This window comes from Schistocerca serialis, chromosome 6 (assembly GCF_023864345.2).
Source record: "Schistocerca serialis cubense isolate TAMUIC-IGC-003099 chromosome 6, iqSchSeri2.2, whole genome shotgun sequence".
NCBI lineage: Eukaryota > Metazoa > Arthropoda > Insecta > Orthoptera > Acrididae > Schistocerca > Schistocerca serialis.
The window spans coordinates 464525-484600 of record NC_064643.1 but is presented as its reverse complement, the minus strand read 5'-3'; the positions used below and the strand labels follow the sequence as shown (position 1 = coordinate 484600).

The 20076-nt window shown below is 46.6% G+C and overlaps 1 protein-coding gene across 1 annotated transcript; it reads right to left on the bottom strand.

The window, feature by feature from the left end:
• Positions 1-15866: 15866 nt before the first annotated feature.
• LOC126484183 (uncharacterized) lies at positions 15867-16922 on the bottom strand. The gene has a single exon (XM_050107595.1). It carries the CDS (start codon positions 16920-16922, stop codon positions 15867-15869), a length of 1056 nt encoding a protein of 351 aa, XP_049963552.1.
• Between the last annotated feature and the right edge of the window lie 3154 nt (positions 16923-20076).

Sequence of the window (20076 nt, the reverse complement as noted above, 5' to 3'; positions counted from 1 at the left end):
GCCAACAGCCAGCTCCCATTCCCCAACCCCCTTCTCCCTCCTCATCCTATCTAGCTCCTCCTGTGCGTTTTTCAACGGCACCTGAAGGGCACAGATCTTACGCTCCTGCTCCTCTATCAACTTACTCTTGCTACATAACCTGCAATTCCAGGAGAGGATCTCACCAGAATGCCCACTGGCTTCCCCACTGCATTCCCTCCAGTGAAAATACTTCGAAAAAGTATCACACCGCAATCCACTACTCACGAACCTACGGCAAAGCCCACACTTCTCACTCATGGTAAAATTTTACAATTATTGAAACAAGAAAACAACTTTATCTAAGTTCCGCTACTACAATAAGAAGATGTTACAAACTGACTACAATTATCACAAACTTGCTCTACAAGGAAAGTAACTATTATTATTGGCAGTATTAATCAACAACAAACGAGAATTTAACAAAATACTAACACAGAAAGAAAATCAAACGTCTAATGACAGTAACGAAACTGAAAATTTCTTCTGAAGTTATTTCACCGGAAAACACCAAGAACACCGGTTGAAGACTACTAAAGTTCCTAAATAAACTACTATACACAAACAATTAATTAGTACTTAGCTTTCGATGCGCCGCTACAGCTGCAACTGGTCAGCGCGGAATGTAAACACGGGTAAGAGGTTAAGTTGCTCGATACGAAACACTCACAAATATCAGGTCACAACACAAGAAATGCAGAGGTGAATGAAGAAACCACTAATAAGTCACTTATATAGTAAATATTGTCACAAAAACAGTTAAAATATATATCTGAAACCTAAAAATAGATGAAAACTAAGAGAGCGATCTCACACGCAGTCACGCGCTTATGACGTCAGCTCTGTGGCTGGATTGAAGAGTTTTTAGCAAACAGAACACAGCGTGTTGTTATCAATGTTTAATAAACTCAAGTGGCAGACAATGCAAGAGAGGCGCTCTGCATCGCGGTGTAGATTGCTCGCCAGGTTTCGAGAGGGTGCGTTTTTGGATGAGGTATCGAATATATTGCTTCCCCCTACTTATACCTCCCGAGGAGATCACGAATGTAGAATTAGAGAGATTAGAGCGCGCACGGAGGCTTTCAGATAGTCGTTCTTCCCGCGTACCATACGCGACTGGAACACGAAAGGGAGGAAATGACAGTGGCACGTAAAATGCCCCCCGCCACACACCTTTAAGTGGCTTGCGGAGTATAAATGTAGATGTAGATGTAGATGTAGAGGTGGAGCAATGGCTGACGTGTCTATTGACGGGCTCAGGTAGGATTTTCTCGGAAATACACTCCTGGAAATGGAAAAAAGAGCACATTGACACCGGTGTGTCAGACCCACCATACTTGCTCCGGACACTGCGAGAGGGCTGTACAAGCAATGATCACACGCACGGCACAGCGGACACACCAGGAACCGCGGTGTTGGCCGTCGAATGGCGCTAGCTGCGCAGCATTTGTGCACCGCCGCCGTCAGTGTCAGCCAGTTTGTCGTGGCATACGGAGCTCCATCGCAGTCTTTAACACTGGTAGCATGCCGCGACAGCGTGGACGTGAACCGTATGTGCAGTTGACGGACTTTGAGCGAGGGCATATAGTGGGCATGCGGGAGGCCGGGTGGACGTACCACCGAATTGCTCAACATGTGGGGCGTGAGATCTCCACAGTACATCGATGTTGTCGCCAGTGGTCGGCGGAAGGTGCACGTGCCCGTCGACCTGGGACCGGACCGCAGCGACGCACGGATGCACGCCAAGACCGTAGGATCCTACGCAGTGCCGTAGGGGACCGCACCGCCACTTCCCAGCAAATTAGGGACACTGTTGCTCCTGGGGTATCGGCGAGGACCATTCGCAACCGTCTCCATGAAGCTGGGCTACGGTCCCGCACACCGTTAGGCCGTCTTCCGCTCACGCCCCAACATCGTGAAGCCCGCCTCCAGTGGTGTCGCGACAGGCGTGAATGGAGGGACGAATGGAGACGTGTCGTCTTCAGCGATGAAAGTCGCTTCTGCCTTGGTGCCAATGATGGTCGTATGCGTGTTTGGCGCCGTGCAGGTGAGCGCCACAATCAGGACTGCATACGACCAAGGCACACAGGGCCAACACCCGGCATCATGGTGTGGGGAGCGATCTTCTACACTGGCCGTACACCACTGGTGATCGTCGAGGGGACACTGAATAGTGTACGGTACATCCAAACCGTCATCGAACCCATCGTTCTACCATTCCTAGACCGGCAAGGGAACTTGCTGTTCCAACAGGACAATGCACGTCCGCATGTATCCCGTGCCACCCAACGTGCTCTAGAAGGTGTAAGTCAACTACCCTGGCCAGCAAGATCTCCGGATCTGTCCCCCATTGAGCATGTTTGGGACTGGATGAAGCGTCGTCTCACGCGGTCTGCACGTCCAGCACGAACGCTGGTCCAACTGAGGCGCCAGGTGGAAATGGCATGGCAAGCCGTTCCACAGGACTACATCCAGCATCTCTACGATCGTCTCCATGGGAGAATAGCAGCCTGCATTGCTGCGAAAGGTGGATATACACTGTACTAGTGCCGACATTGTGCATGCTCTGATGCCTGTGTCTATGTGCCTGTGGTTCTGTCAGTGTGTTCATGTGATGTATCTGACCCCAGGAATGTGTTAATAAAGTTTCCCCTTCCTGGGACAATGAATTCACGGTGTTCTTATTTCAATTTCCAGGAGTGTATATGATGAGGTAAGATAATGGAAAATAAATAATGATGTAAGAAATATGTGAACATATAAATGCAGAAAGCATGTTTTAATACAATTTTTTTGTGTGTGAACAAATGTTGAAATAAGAGGAAAGATCTACGGAATGAAGTTTTGCTTTGGACTGCAGTAACAAATGTTACACTGAAAACAAACCCCGTCTTTCCTTTTGTGTTATTCCGCTATGTGTTTGTGTACCCTTGTGTATTTATGTTTGTCCTAACGTTATGTGTTTAGCAAACAACATTCATGTTACAGAAATTTTCTATTTCTGAGCTGCACACACTATGATGAGAAATACTGTTACACTCAAATTTAATTTGCATTAATAATATGTTATTTACTTCGTAAAGATGATTAGACACTATTCACGAAAGATATTCTGATCTTTTATGTATTTACTTATGTCATAATTCCTGTAGCACTGATGTGTACGTTTATTTCCATTCTTTTGTAAAGGCTATATCACTACAAATGTTATGTGTATTATTGTTTTTAATGATGTTTTCTGTACCTTTGTAATTGTATTCTCATGTTATAAAATTGCAATTGACACTACTTCATCAAATTAAGTAACTTATGTAAGCATTCATTTCATAGTGAACATTTCTGTTGGGAATAGTATATGCACAATATGTGAGAAGTTGAGACTCTTAGTGCTTGCTCGTGCGTTAATAATTGAGCAAGGGACTGGTTAACAGCATTGCTGGTTCTATGGACAATTCCAAAAACATTGTGAGTGCATAAGTAATGGTTTAAGGACTTGCTATATTGTCCGTAAGACTCTTCGATGGTGATTGTGCACCTGCACAGCCGCAACAGGTGGCTGCTGACCATCTCTACAGTGACTGCAGTGGGTCTGCACTTTTGATGACCCCCCACCACTACCATACTCTCTACCAGGACTCCTGTGGGTCTGCTCTGTGATGACCTACCATCCAATATTCTTCAAAAATTCGAATGACTGTGTTTTGGGTTTGTTCTGTTGTGGCCCATTACCTCTCTGCATGTCATGATTGAGCACTGTCTTTCCGTTGGAAGAACAACATTATATCTTCGAGACTGCATGGACATTAACTACTTACGTGTGCATTTTCTTTTACTGCTCAGAGATTCAGAAAAAAAGAAAACTGTAATTACTATCGTTATGAATGATCTGGACTGTCTTTATGAGAAAAATTCTTGCTTTTGACCTACATTGCATCAAAAGTGTGTGCATTTGATATCTTTGTTATTGTAATTATGAAAAATTATATCAAACCATTATTGGCCACGGCTCAAAACAATTCGTAACATTTTCTGTGGGGAGCATGATGGCTATGTAGGTTAGGTTTTTATGTTGGTAACGCCACATAGCTCTCTGTATGAAAATCCCTGACTGTGTTGTGTGCAGCCTGTTGCTGGTTTGTGTTGTTGGAATATTTACTATAGTAGTGTTAGGCAGCGGAATGTGAACAGTGCGTAACGTTGCGCAGTTGGATGTGTGCCACCAGCAGTAGTGGATGTGAGGAGAGAGATGGCAGAATTTTAAGAGTGGACGATCTGGACATATGTCTGCCAGAAAGAGTAAATATGGAATACTGGATATCACGAACTGACATATATATATTATGAATTTTGAACATTCTTAAAGTACATACATTGATTGTTCTCTATCAAAATCGTTCATTTGCTGACTATGTCTATCAGTAGTTATAGTTAGTGCCTTCAGTAGCTAGAACCTTTTATTTAGCTGGCAGTAGTGCCGCTCGCTGTTTTGCAACAGTTCCAGTAACGAAGAGTTTTGTGAGGTAAATGATTCATGAAAGGTAGAGGTTACTGATAGTCAGGGCCATTCTTTTGTAGCGATTTTTGAAAGTCAGATTGCGTTGCGCAAAGATATTGTGTGCCAGTTTAGTGTTGATCCGAATAAGTAAAGAGATTAATGACTCAGTACATTTAGTTTTGCCCAGATGTTTGAAAATCAAATAATTTAGAGGATTATAAGCTCAGTAATTAATTAATTTTTCGAAGGATATGTTTCAAATTGTGTGGAGGTGGCACAGTGGCCGATGTGAGCGTCCACTGCCAGGATCTGGAACAGGGAGGGCAGCAGGCGTGAGGAGGTAAGGTGGAGGCTGATGTGAGGGTTTGTTGCCAGGACCTGGGCAAGTGTGGCAGTAGGGGTGGCGAGGTGGAGAGGTGGCTGATATTACTGTTTACTGCCAGGACCTGGGCCAGGGTGGCAGCAGGTAGGGGGAGGTGAGTGATGGCAGATGTCAGCGACCATTGCCAGTGACTTGGCCAGGGGGCAGCAGGTGTGGGGAGATGTAGCAGCGGCCAATGTGATCGTCTATTGCCAAGACCAGGGCCAGGTTGGCAGGTGGCATGAAGAGGTGGAGTGGTGACCGATGCGAGCGTCTATTGCCAGGACCTGGGTTTGACTGGCAGCCAGCACAAGCAGGTGGAGCAGTGACCAATGCGAGCGTTTATTGCATGTAACTGGGCAGGGTGACACAAGTTGTGTTGAGATGGCATGGTCGCCGATGTGAGCGTCTATTGCCAAGACTCAGGGCCAGTTTGGCAGTAGGAACAACGAGGTGGAGCAGTGGCTGATGTGAGCATCTATTGCCTCAGGGGAAGCCGGCGCATAGAGTTCGGGTTTGGGCCAAATTGAGTGTCTATTGCCAAGACATGGGCCACGGCGGTAGCAGTTGAGGGAGTGTGGTGTGGCGGCTGATGTGAGCGTCTATTGCCAGCCTCAAGGGTGAGGGAAGCAGCAGGTGTAAGGTGGTGGCGACGTGGCAGATGTGAGCATCTACTGCTAGGGCCTGAACCAGGGTGCCGGCTGTTGTGGAGAGGTGGTGAGGTGGTGTGGTGGCAGATGATACCGTCATTTGCCACGGCCTGGGCCAGGGTGGCAGTATGCGCTAAGAGGTGGCACAGAGGTTGATTTGATCGTCTATTGCCAGAACCTGGACCAGGATGGCAGCAGGCTCGAAGATGTCAAGCGGTGGCTGATGTGAGCATCTATTGTCAGGACCTGAGCCATGGAGGAAGCAGCCACGAAGAGTTTGAGTGGATGCCAAATTGAGCGTCTATTGCCAGGACATGGATCATGGCGGCATAAGACGAGAGGAAGTGGAACGGTGGCTGATATAAGTGTTTACTGCCAAGACCTGGGCTAGGGCGACAGCGTGTGTGAGCAGTTGGCACTGTGTCTGATGTGACTGTCTCTTGTCATTACCTGGGCCACTGTGGCAGCAGTCACGGTTAGGTGGTGTGGAGGCTGATGTGAGCGATAATTGCCAGGACCTGAGCCACGGTGGCAGCAGGCGCAAGAAGGTCGTATGTTGGCCAACGTGAGCTTCTATTGCCTGGACCTATTTGAGGGAAGCAGCAGGTGTGGGGTGGTGGCTTGGTGGCAAATATGAGCGTCTATAGCCAGGATTTGGGCGAGGGTAGCAGAATGTGCAAGGAGGTGGAGCAGTGGTTGATGTGAGTGTCTATTGCCAGGACCTGTGTAATCGGATGACCGGAGTGGGAGACATGTTCAGGGTTGTAAGGGTTGGCTTTGTGAAAGAAGGTGGGTGTTTGCAGAATTCTTCTCTAGGTGCTACAGTCGGGAACCGCGCGACCTCGGGAATGAAAGTATGTGATGTCCTTAGGTTAGTTAGGTTTATGTAGTTCTAAGTTCTAGGGGACTGATGAACCCATAGTGCTCAGAGCCATTTGAAACATTTTTTTAGCAATCTTTCTCTTTCTTGTTGATTCTCCCAATACATTTTCCGGTGGCTCAGCCCCACCACACGTGTTGTGGTGGAGCCTTGTTGATGCACGCAGTCCGTGGAACGCGACACCGGGCTCGGTCCACGGCTGCGCAGGCTGTTGGAGGTTAGCAGCACGAGGTCTGGCCCAGCTCGCCTCCTGCAGATGCTGCGGCTCGTGACAATGCCGGGAGTCGCCAGTGGAGCAGCAGCCAATGCCCACCGCCAGCCGGTCTTCGGAGGCAGCGTCACTGACGATGACGACGTTACAGCGACCAGATGCCTATTCGATCGAACCGAATGCTGGCGCCCTTAAATAGCGCAAGCCGCTGTTGAATCTCCGGGTACGCAGTGGGGTGTCTGTTAGAAAGTTTTTGATGATTTGCCTAACACACCCACACCACACGCGGCCCGCGCCTGTGTAATTCTGCTAATGCTGCGTTCTGATGATTGCTGTGCACGTACACACATACCGACGCTCGTTGCAAAACTATGTCACCTGCATAGTGCACTGTCCAGCCTTTGTCCACCGTTTGCTGTGAAGCTGGCGCATCGCGCACTGAAACACACCAAATCACAATTTCGCACCGTATTTCCTAAAAATCACCCCCTGTCTTCTACAACTGTGCCAGGGTGGCAGCAGGAGCAAGTAGGTGGCACGGAGGTCGATGATCTCGGCCAGGTTGGCAGCCTTCACTTGCAGGTGGACCAGTGGCCAATGTCAGCATATATTGCGAGGACCTCGGCAGTGTGGCAGCAGTTGTGTGGAGGTTGCACGGGTACCTATGTGAGCATCTATTACCAGGAATCTATGCCAGGTAGGCAGCAAGCACGACGAGGTAGAGCGGTGGCTGATGTGAGCATCAACTGCCAGGATGTGAGCCAGGTTGGTCGTAGGTGCGAGGAGGTAGAGTGGACACCGATGTTAGCATCTATTGCCAGGGCTTAGGCCAGTGTGGTAGTAGGGGCGAAGTGGTGGATTGGTGGCCGATGTGTGTCTATTGTCAGTACCTGGGCTAGGGTGGCAGCAGGTGTGGGGAGGTTGTGTGATGACAGATGTGAGTGACCAATGCAAGGGCGTCAATCGCCAGGGCCTGGGCCAGGCTGGCAGCAGGTGTGGGGATGTGCAGCAGTGGCCAAAAATCATTGTCTATTGCCAGAACATGGGCCCAGGTAGCAGAAGGTGCTAGGTGGTGGAGAGGTGACTGATGTGAGTGTCTATTGCAAGAGCCCAGACCAGGTTGGTAGCAGGAGCAAGGAGATGGAACAGAGGCTGATGTGAATTTCTATTGCCACGACCTGGGCCAGGGTGGCAGGTGGTATGGGGAACTGGCATGGTAGCCGATGTTAGTGACTATTTCAAGGACTTGGGCCAGTGTGGCAGGAGATTTGGGGAAGTGGAGCGGTGGCCAATGTGAGCGTCTACTGCCAGGCCTGGGCCAAGGTGGCAGCAGGTGCAAAGAGGTTGTGTGGGTTGTCGATGTGAGTGCTTATCGACAGGTTCTGGGTCAGGGTGGCTGTAGCCATGAAGAGGTGGTGCGGCAGCCGATGTGAGCATCTACTGCCAGGACCTGGATTAGGGTGGCAGCCGGCATGTGCAGGTGGGGCAGTGGGCAATGTGAGTGTCTACTGCAAGAACCTTGCAGGGTGGCAGCAGTTGTGTGAAGGTGGCACAGTCGCTGATTTCCAGGACTTGTGGCGAGGTTGGCAGCAGGCACAACGAGATGGAGCAGGTCCTGATGTGAGCGACTACGGCCAGGATGTGGGTCAGGGTGGCAGCAGGTTCGAGAAGGTAGAGTAACGGCTGAGGTGAGTATCTATTGCCAGGACATGAATCTCGACGCAATTTGTGTATTCCATCTTCATTGAGAGGTTCTGAACGTTACAATTAACTGTCAGTTTTGCGTCGGATTCGAAAAACTATACTCACAGGAGAACGACCAAAGGGTGCCCGAGGTAGCATTAGACCCTTGGAGACAAGTCGGCTGGATGACGATATATTGAATCTCGACGCAATTTGTGTATTCCATTGTCATTAAGAGGCTCTGAACGTTGCAATTAACTGTCAGTTTTGCGTCGGATTCGAAATACTAGACTCACAGGAGAACGACGGTAAGGTGCCAAAGGTGCTCAGAGTTATCAGCGAGCGGAACGCTGCCAAGCGCTGACGTAATCACATGCAACTGTTACATAAGCATATCTACTGTGATAGGCCCCTGAGGGGAGCCAGGGAGCAGGATACTGAGTGAGGTGTGGTGCTACAAAAGCATAAAATCGGTTCTCGGCTTTTGGCAAGATCAATGTGTAGTTTTTATTAATGATAATACACCATACAATCACCAACAAATTTACAATCTTCCATATTAGATGTAACGCTTATTTTAGACCAAATATAAATTTTTTCGTCGGAATTAATCTTACGTCTAGTCCTACAATTAAGTGACAATGAACCATAAGGTACTAAGTAAGAACGGGGGCGAGTTTGCCTGTGGAGAATAACATGTGCCCCGGCCCGCTTGTGGGCGAGTTTGTACAGGCGACTAAGCAGCGTGCGCTTGTATCTTGAGCTATAAATAGCTGCTGATTCAACTTCGCGCATTCATTATATGAATAGCATTATTCAAGAATGGGTCGCCGTTTTGGATATCGCCGTCGCAGACGAATACTGGTCTACAAACAATTGGTGAATATTACTGGCACTTATGGTACCGTTCCAGCGCCAGGTGCCAGTAAAATGGTATCAAATCTCAAGAAGATTGCTAGTCTACCTATATTGTCAGGTCCTAATTACTTCTTAGGAGGACGATGTATTGAATCGCGACGCAATTTGTGTGTTCCATCGTCATTAAGAGGTTCTGAACGTTACAATTAACTGTCAGTTTTGCGTCGGATTCGAAAAACTAGACTCACAGGAGAACGACCATAGGGTACCCGAGGTAGCAATAGACCCTTGGATAAAAGTCAGCTGGAGGACGATGTATTGAATCTCGACGCAATTTGTGTGTTCCATCGTCATTAACAGGCTCTCAACGTTACAATTAACTATCAGTTTTGCGTCGGATTCTTAAAACTAGACTCACAGGAGTACGACGATAATGTGCCAGAGGCCGCAATAGACCCTTGGAGACACGACGGCTGTGGGACGATGTATTGAATCTCGACGCAGTTTGTGTGTTCCATCGTCATTAAGACACTCTGAGCGTTACAATTAATTGTCAGTTTTGCGTCGGATTCGGAAAACTAGACTCACAGGAGAACCACTATGAGATGACCGACACAGCAATAGACCGTTGCAGACATTTGCGCTAGAGGACAATGCATTGAATCGCGACGCAATTTGTGTGTTACATGGTCATTTCTGTGTTTCGTTCCACACACTGGGCAAGATATTTTTAAAGCTTTTTATGAATACTACTGGGTGTACTGATTTCCGTTCAGTAGTAAACGTTTGAAATTGTCTATTTTTGATTAAACTTTCTTCCACTAATATTTTTGAACTACATGGTTTTGCTCCTTGGACATATGCTGTGTGCTCCGAACCGAAGCTACAGCTCTTCGCATTATCGACTACAGATTCCCCATTGTTGTATCGCGTATAAGTTTGTGCGTTGCCGAAACCATGGGCTGTTGGCGACAGAGGTTCCTGTTCCAAATGTTTTCTGCTTTGTGCTAAACCCTTCTCCAGGTCGGATATCCGTTTGTTCATATTCACTTGCCACTGCGGAATATCCTCACTGAGTATTTGTTTGATGGTTTGCACGTCGTTCTGTACCTGACTATTCACTGCGGTACTGAACGATTCAGAGCCTCTATTTGCTATGGCTGCTTGTACTTTGGAATTAATGTTCTTGTCAATCTCACACTCCTTCACTTCTAGCCATGAGTTGAATTCTGTTTCAATTTTAGTTGCTTGTTCGTTCCACTTCTGCTCTAGAAGCTGCGTGGAATCTATTTCTAGCTTTTCTACTCGATTGGCTAATACACCTATTTCGTCTACCCTGTTAGTGTTTGCTACTTGCAGGTTGTTGACCTGTTCAGTCAGCTCCTGCACGGCCTTAGGTATCGACTCATAATTCTGTTTCATATCTGCAATCTCTTTTTTCATGTTTTCTAACGATTGCACAAGTTGCTGGTCCCGCTCAGCTTGCCGGCGATCTCGCTCAGCTTGCTGGCGGTCTCGCTCGACTTGCAGTAGCGCAAATTCTGCCTGGTAATTCAGCACGCGCTCTAATATAGCCTGAAGCGAATACCCACCAGGCAGATTACCACTCTCTGGTTCCTGCTTTTCTGGTGGTGGTACAACTTCTTTCTCTACATCCCCTTGAGGACTAGTGGGCGGTGGCACCACTTCCTGTGCCCCTGCCCCCACATTCTCACATGTTATATCCTCAAAGAGAGTACTAGTACTACTTGAGGTACCCGGTTCCACATTTCCTGCACTAACTAATTGTTGTTTCTCAGTATCCATATTGCTCGGACGTTGACTACGCAACTTAACCATATTCATAAATTGCTTACTAAACCACAAAGTCTGACAGTTTTGCCCCTTGCACACAAAATACGTTAATTTATCTACACTAACTGCACACTAAAAATTACTATCTACCATCAACTTTGTCCTGTCACAAACACTAACATCAAACTACGCACAATATGCACACCACTAGCGAAATGAGATCACTTCACTGGAGCTCGACTTCTACAAACAGGACAACTACACTGTAGTCTTACCTTTAGTTTATCTTATCTCGGGGTTCGGCTGCCCCCGGATTACGTAGTCGTTACAGCTTCTCAGTACTATCAGGATCGTCTTCTCAGACTCGTTTGCAGTAGTACGTTTTGTCATGAAAGAGTGTTTACACATTCATTAATACATAGCATTGATTATGATATACATACATACATTTATCACTGAATACATATATATCTACACATACATAACAATCAACACTGAAAGAAAAATATATAAAATTTTATATTTGTGGCCACTGCAAATTCGGGCCCCGCGTTTTTGGGCGACAGTTTCGCGTTTTTTATTATCGCATATACGAAAAGAGCCGCGAAATATCTGTTAATAATGCTGTGCTTTGCTTTTCTTTATCATCATTACCCTTTAGCGGAATAAAATGTATATATGGAAGTCTTATTGTTATTTAAGGAACGATTTTTCGTAACTGTAACTCATGCCAAGAATCAATATATCTTCCCTACTTCATAGTGATTAAAAGTTGAAATTACTTTGTTATGAGCACTGATGTTACAGTCCGTGTGATCGTTCAAAAACACAAGTTCGCAGTGGATTTTATTTCTCGTTAAAATGCTATTTCATACCACGACTAGCCCAAGAACATGAGACTCTCATTAAAAAATACGTTGTCACTATAAAGTTTGCCAGATCAGAACGGAGCACAGCAAGATTCCTATCAGATTCTGAAGGTACATTAAATTATTTGCACTGTAAATTATATCCTATCAGCAGCCCGCGTCAATCTGCAACACATCATAAAATCTGCTGATCTTCACTGCCAGTCTGGGAGCTAAAAGAAATAATATTATTTTACTATTATTTTACCGCTTCCTTGCGGTATGCTCGACTATATTGTAAGTCGTTTAAATACGCAGCGGCAGCGGCTCTTCGTTCTCCACGCAGCTCAGCACCACAGATAATATTTATATAACTGAAAAATGTCTCAACAGGATGGGATAATATGCAAGCAAGCTTAACAATAAATAATACAAGTTTTCATTTAAACAACTCTATTAAAACCTTTAAATATCTCAGTGATTACAGACCTTTGTGAATTCGCACGTAATGGCGTACATTGCTTAGTCTCGACAAAAGAATGCTACACTAGCGTTCGCTACTACGACACAGGATATCTTACTCGTTCGACTCCCAGATGAAGAAGACAAAGAAATTGCTATTCGTCACGTATTATATACTAGTTACTTATTTTAATCTTTGTTCGACATTTATCGTCTGTGGCGGTTTCATTACTCGCCGACGCAGATATTCTCAGAAATAAATAATAAAAAAAATACATAATTTTATACAATAACACAATATGATACATATAATTTTCTCGTTACTACATAATATGTTGTTTTTGTTTCTTACTAGACGTTACAACTAGATACATCTAGTGGACCCACTATATCCATTGCACATTTTTCAAATACTGTTTCAGCTGTGTCTGTAATTTCTAAAGGCATCCTTGTTTTCATTTGTGTGTTTTTGTTCTTTTGACATGATAGACACTTCCTAATATAATTTTCAATGTCCCGCTTCATTCCGCGCCACTGCTTGTACGCTTTTATCCTCTCGAATGTCCTATGCATTCCCTGGTGCCCTCCCAAGGGATTATCGTGCATCTCCTTTAATATACTTTCCTTTTCTTCGGGGCTAATTTCCTCATTACTATTTGTCTCTTGGTCTATCTCACCTGACACTTGCGCTTGCCGCACGTTTACGGAACTCTGTTCCGCCTTTTCTTGTGCTACTGAGGTTCTTTCTGCCTCCACATTTCGCTTTAAACTTGTCTCTTCCTTTCCTTCCTGCCTTATCCGGCTTAACGCGTCCGCATTACTGTTTAGCCTTCCTGGCTTATATACTACCTCGTAGTCGCACTCTTCGAGCTTCAGTCTCCACTTTAGGAGCCTCGAACTCGGATCCTTCACACTAAATATCCATGTTAGTGGCTTATGGTCTGTCACCACTGTGAATTTTCGCCCATACACGTATGGTCTAAACTGTTTTACCGCGTACACTATAGCCAACAACTCTTTTTCCGTTGTACTATAGTTCAGTTCTGCTTTGTTCAGTGGTCTGGATGCATATGCAATCGGCAAGTCTTCGCCAATCTTTTTCCCTTGCGATAACACGGCTCCCAACGCTGCGTTACTCGCATCCGTTGTGATTATAAACGGTTTCGTAAAGTCGGGATACTGAAGTAACGGAGGATTCACTAATTTCTCTTTCAGTTCCTCGAACGCATTCTTCTGTCGTTCTCCCCATTGGTATTCTACTCCTTTCTTTAAGAGTTCATGGAGAGGTTTCGCAATTTTGCTGAAATTTGCAATGAAACGTCGATAGTAACCTATCAATCCTAGAAACCCTTTTAGTTCTTTTGTTGTTCTCGGCTGTGGGAAGAACTTCACCTTCTCCACCTTTGCCATATCCGGTGATATTCCCTTGTCCGTGATACAATGACCTAGGAAGATTACCTCCTTCCTCAGAAATTCACACTTGTCCGGTTGCAAATTCAAATTGTGCTCTCGCAACCTGTCAAATATTTCCCGGAGTTTTTCGTTATGCTCCTGCAGGTTTTTCCCATAACATACTATGTCGTCCAAATAGACAAAACATTTAACACCTTGTAAACCTGCCAATACTGTGTTCATTAGTCTCTGGAAACATCCTGGGGCTCCTTTCAGTCCCATCGGCATTCTTTTGTATTCGTAATGCTGATAGTTTGAGCTGAATGCCGTTTTCTCTCTGTCCTTCTCGTCCGTCAATATTTGATGGTACCCGCTTGCAAGGTCAAGCGTCGAGAAGTACTTGGCTTGCCCTAATTGATCCAGGATATCGGAGATATTCGGCAGTGGAAATGCATCGCCTACCGTGATGTCATTTAATTGTCGGTAGTCCACTACTATTCTCCACTTCTGCTTGCCACTTGCATCCAACTTCTTTGGAACTAACAGTAACGGTGCGTTCCATGCGCTCTTGCTTTCGACAATTATGTCATCCTTCAGCATTTGTTCTATCTGCCCTCTTAGCACTTCCTTTTGCGCTTCAGGGATCCTGTACGGTCTAGCGTTCACTACCTTCCCCGCGTGTTCCGGCGCAATCGGTATTCTATGTTTCACTGCAGAAGTATAGGACAGTTTGTCCCCCGGTAGATGAAATACATCTCCGTACTCCGTGCAGACCTCTGCTAGAGCGCTCTTTTCTTCGACATTCAAATGATCCATTCTGAGTTGCCTTCGCAACACACTAGCACGACTTTCCGTCTTACCTACTGCTTCAGTGCTACATTTTACTTCGCGTACTTTCGCTATTCTTTCTAACTCTTCCGTTACTAATCTTACATTTTCTAGTCGAACTCTGTCCTCTGACACGTTTAATGCACGTACTATGCATTTCCCATTTCGCACTTTTACTAATGACTCAGGTACATGTACCCCTTGTGCAATCTCCTGCCTCGGTATGACCATTTCTCTTTCGATTCCCCGTGGTACCTTTCCGTCCACTTCCAACAACATTATTCTTTCTTCCCGGGGCCCTATCTCCCCGCCTATTTCTGAATCTGCTTCTATCTCTTGTCCCTTTGGTTCTTCCTCTACTACTAAGGGTATATCTCGCCCTTTTAGTCTTATTACTTTACCCGCATAGTCCAGCTTGACTCTATGCTGTGTTAAGAAATTTCTCCCTATCAATCCGTCGTACGGAATGTCTAGACCTCTACCGTACACGTGAAATTTCTGTCTCACCTTTTCAGATCCGTCTATACTTAAGTTTATTTGTACCGTGCCTATTGTGCTAACGGCTTCACTCGTTACACCTTTTAACCGAAGCTTTTCTGTTTCATTGATTCCCAGCCTACTCTTTACCGGAATGCTCGTCCTCTTTAACAAACACAATTGTGCTCCTGTGTCTATTAGCAACTTTAAGTACTTCTTTAGTTCTACGCAGTACAACATTACCACGTCGTTTTCTGTTGCACAGTCGATTACCCTCACTATGGGTTTACCTATTGCAACAAGGCCCGACTGCGCGGCCTTGCCGCCTCTTAGTTTCCCTGTACTACCTTTCCTGTTTTGCTCGATACTGGCACCCTGCCATTTCTCCAGGCGTGCCAGGGCCCTTCGTGGCAGTCTTTCGCGTAGTGGCCCTGCCGCTTACACTTAAAGCATGCAACATCTTTTACTCTTGTGCACGGAACTCCGCAGTTCCCTGGACTTTACCCGCATAGTCCAGCTGGACTCTATGCTGTGTTAAGAAATTTCTCCCTATCAATCCGTCGTACGGAATGTCTAGACCTCTACCGTACACGTGAAATTTCTGTCTCACCTTTTCAGATCCGTCTATACTTAAGTTTATTTGTACCGTGCCTATTGTGCTAACGGCTTCACTCGTTACACCTTTTAACCGAAGCTTTTCTGTTTCATTGATTCCCAGCCTACTCTTTACCGGAATGCTCGTCCTCTTTAACAAACACAATTGTGCTCCTGTGTCTATTAGCAACTTTAAGTACTTCTTTAGTTCTACGCAGTACAACATTACCACGTCGTTTTCTGTTGCACAGTCGATTACCCTCACTATGGGTTTACCTATTGCAACAAGGCCCGACTGCGCGGCCTTGCCGCCTCTTAGTTTCCCTGTACTACCTTTCCTGTTTTGCTCGATACTGGCACCCTGCCATTTCTCCAGGCGTGCCAGGGCCCTTCGTGGCAGTCTTTCGCGTAGTGGCCCTGCCGCTTACACTTAAAGCATACAACATCTTTTACTCTTGTGCACGGAACTCCGCAGTTCCCTGGTAAATTACACTGTGGACATCTCCACTCTCGTAACCCTCCATCGGTTTCTCTATCATTCCCTCTGAATTCCCTTACATCTATCGGGTGAACTTTCCTTAACCGCACCCAGCATTCCATGTCTGTGTGTCCCGGCCTGTCACACCCATAGCAAAAGTTTGTAAATTCTTTACCTGTCATGGCTCGTACTCTATGCTCTGGCCTGCTTTTCCTACACTTGCTCGCTATGTGACCTCTCAGCCCACAATTGAAACATCTCAACTCTTTACTTTCTCTCGTGTTTTTTACAGCTTCCTTATTTCGAGTATACGTTATCCTCGGGGCTAGTCCCCGCTCTCTCATGGACAATATCGCACTCTCCTCCTGCAGTGCCAACTCCACTGCTGCTGCCAACGTGATTTCATCGCCTCTACTTCTCACTATTGTTTGTATTCTGTCATTACTTAAACCCTGTATAAAACACGCTCTTCCTAAGGAGTCAACTAGTTCTATTGCACCTTTCAAGTTTTCTCTGGCCGTAACTCTGTTTACCGCTTCGCGAAAGTCTCCCTGCATTTCATCAATTCTGCTTGCCCACATTGCTATCGGTTCCCCTTGTCCCTGTCTGGCTTGGAAAATTTTACATGCGTAGTAGTCTATAGTACGCTTACTGGCATAATTTTCTTCTAAAACGTGTTTCACCTCTTGCCACGTACCTGTGCGTTCACGCACCTGCAATCTCGACCTGGCCTCACCGGTTATCTTTGCTTTCACGAACTTCAATAACGTTTCGTGTTCCTCAGGCTTTACTAATTCAAAAGCTGCATCTACATTTTCGATAAATTCTCTTAAATCCTTCTTGTTCCCTTCGAACACTTTCGACACAATACATAGGGCCTCTTTCACTGACATCTTACCACTAGTGGAGGATGACGCAACTTCATTAGTTAGGGGCATCTTAACTAAGTTAACACTTTACACAACAAAATACAATATTCTTAATACAGTTTTAAAATTACCGCTTCTTTTGTGGTGCGCCGTCTGCTCTCTTGGCTCGCGTCGTCCTGCGCTGCTTCGCGCTCTCCTTGTGCCCGCGCTGTCCCGCGCTGCTCCGCGCTCTCTTTGTGCCCGCGCTGTCCCGCGCTGCCCCGCGCTGTGTCTGCGCCCGCACTGTCCCGCGCTGCTGCGATGCGCCGGCCGCCGCTCTGTGGGCTGTGCCGACCCCGTCGCTCTCCTCGGTTGCCGCTGCTACGGCTGCTGCCGCTTCTGCTGCTGCTCGGCCCGGACCCCCGGACTCGAACGCTGGCTGTTTAGGCACCTCTGTGCCTCGTCGCTCCGCGTCGCGCTGCCGCTGTCCTGCGTTGCCCTGCACCCGCGAGGACTACCTTTCTGGACTCTGACGTACTGGTGCTACTAATGCTGAAAGTTGCGAGTCGCCACAACTTCCTGCCAATTGCCACAGTCGCTGTAGCAAAATCTAATGTCTCTGCCTCCTATTTGCCTATGCGCCTTTGTGATAACCCCACACCTGGCACCAAAAAGTTTTTATTTATGTCGCGTCCCAAGCCTGGGTATTGCGAGGGATTGAGCGACACGGTTCGTGGATGGGATTTTAGCCGGTTGACCGTAATGAGAGGGAGACTTTTGATCTGGCTAAGATGTAATAATCCCTGGTTTTCACAAGGCTAGGAAGGTGATAGAAATTAAAGTCGTGATAACTTTAACAAATTGCAGTTTATTCTAAGTGAATACAAATCGCCCTATCTGACGGTGGTTGCACTCACAGGAAGGCCAAGTCTAATACAGAGACGGTGACTGACTCCACCGTTCCGACTGCCTACTAGAAGGTCTGCAACGTTTCTTAACACCCTACGTTAGAGTCCCGCGGCTACGCCCTGACGCTCTCCAGCGACTATCTCCGGCTGCCTGCCTACAGCCCGTTCCCCAGCCCAAGTCGGCTGCTGCTATCTAACTCTTCGCCCTCACCACACAAAACTTAGCTGCCCAGAGCGGCGTGCTCTCGGGTTTTGTTAACGTTTCCCCTCCGACTCCGCCAGCGCTTGGCCTGACGTAGCGTCGAAGGCAACGTGCCCTTATTTGGTAGCGTTAAAACATTGTTGTTGCTATTGTTCTTCAGAGGCTGAGTGGAGGGGCAGAGGCGCCTCTCCCTATATGGCCACGCACTGCGTCCTGAGCCCTTCATTGGCTCCTCGTGATGTAGTGCGGTCCCCACCAAGGGCCCTCTTTCTTTCTCTCTCCACTCCCAGACCTCTCTCTCTAGCCAGGAATGCTTACTGTTGATATTCTTAATTGAATGCTTATCATGAGTCCCTGCACAGACCCTCGTTTGTATCTACCGGCTGTTTACTTTCTTATCAAAGCACCCAGCTGCCCTGCAGCTCGAGTGCCGCCACGGCTGGCCCTTCTGCCACGGCTGGCGTCCCACGCTACAATTTTAACTTCGTCCCACGTACTATTCTTAAGGTACTGCAATTAGACTTGGCTTGTTCCTGCGGTTACAACAAATAGACCCTTGGATTCAAATCCCCTGGTGGACGATGTAATGAATCGCGACGCATTTTGTGTGTTCCATCGTCATTAAGAGGCTCTGAACGTTACAATTAACTGTCAGTTTCGCGTCGGATTCGAAATACTAGACCCACAGGAGATCGACGATTAGGTGCCAGAGGTAGCAATAGAACCTTGGAGACAAGACGGCTTGAGGACGATTTATTGAATCGCGACGGAATTTGTGTGTTCCATCGTCAGTAAGAGGCTCTGAACGTTACAATTAACTGAAAGTTTTGCGTCGGATTCGGAAAACTATACTCACAGGCGAACGACCATAAGGTGCCCGAGGCAGCAATAGACCCTTGGAGACAAGGCATCTGGAGGACGATGTATTGAATCGCGAAGCAATTTGTGTGTTCCACGGCATTAAGAGGCTCAGAACGTTACAATTAACTGTCACTTTAGCGTCGGATTCGAAAAACTAGACTCACAGGAGAACGACCATAAGGTTCCCGAGATAGCAATAGACCCTTGGAGACAAGCCGGCTGGAGGACGATGTATTGAATCGCGACGCAATTTGTGTGTTCCATCGTCATTAAGAGGTTCTGTACGTTACAATTAAATGTCAGTCTTGCGTCGGATTCGGAAAACTAGACTCACAGGAGAACCACCATGAGATGACCGACACAGCAATAGACCGTTGGAGACATTGGGGCTAGAGGACGATGCATTGAATCGCGAAGCAATTTGTGTGTTCCATTGTCATTAAGAGGCTGTGAACGTTATAATTAACTTTCAGTTTTGCGTCGGATTCTTAAAGCTAGACCCACAGGATAATGCCGATGAGGTGCCCTAGGCAGCAATAGACCTTTGGAAACATGTCGGCTGGGGGACGATGTATTGAATCGCGAGGGAATTTGTGTGTTCCATCGTCATTAAGTGGCTCTGAACGTTACAATTAATTGTCAGTTTTGCGTCGGATTCGGAAAACTAGACTCACAGGAGAACCACCATGAGATGACCGACACAGCAATAGACCGTTGGAGACATTGGGGCTAGAGGACGATGCATTGAATCGCGAAGCAATTTGTGTGTTCCATTGTCATTAAGAGGCTGTGAACGTTACAATTAACTGTCAGTTTTGCGTCGGATTCGAAATACTAGACTCACAGGAGAACGACCATAAAGTGCCCGAGGCAGCAATAACCCTTGGAGACAAGTCGGCTAGAGGACGATGTACTGAATCGCGGCGCAATTTGTGTGTTCCATCGTTATTAAGAGGCTCTGAACGTTACAATTAACTGTCCATTTTGGGTCGGATTCGAAATACTAGACCATTAGGTGCGCGAGGCTGCAATAGACCTTGGAGACAAGTCGGCCGGAGGACGATGTACTTAATCTCGACGCAATTTGTGTGTTCCATCGTCATTAAGACGCTATGAGCGTTTCAATTAATTGTCAGTTTTGCGTCGGATTCGGTAAACTAGACTCACAAGAGAACCACCATGAGATGACCGACACAGCAGTAGACAGTTGGAGACATTTGGGCTAGAG

Coding starts and splice junctions, on each gene's coding strand:
- LOC126484183 (XM_050107595.1), bottom strand. CDS start 16,922: ATGTCAGTGAAAGAGGCCCTATGTATTGTGTCGAAAGTGTTCGAAGGG.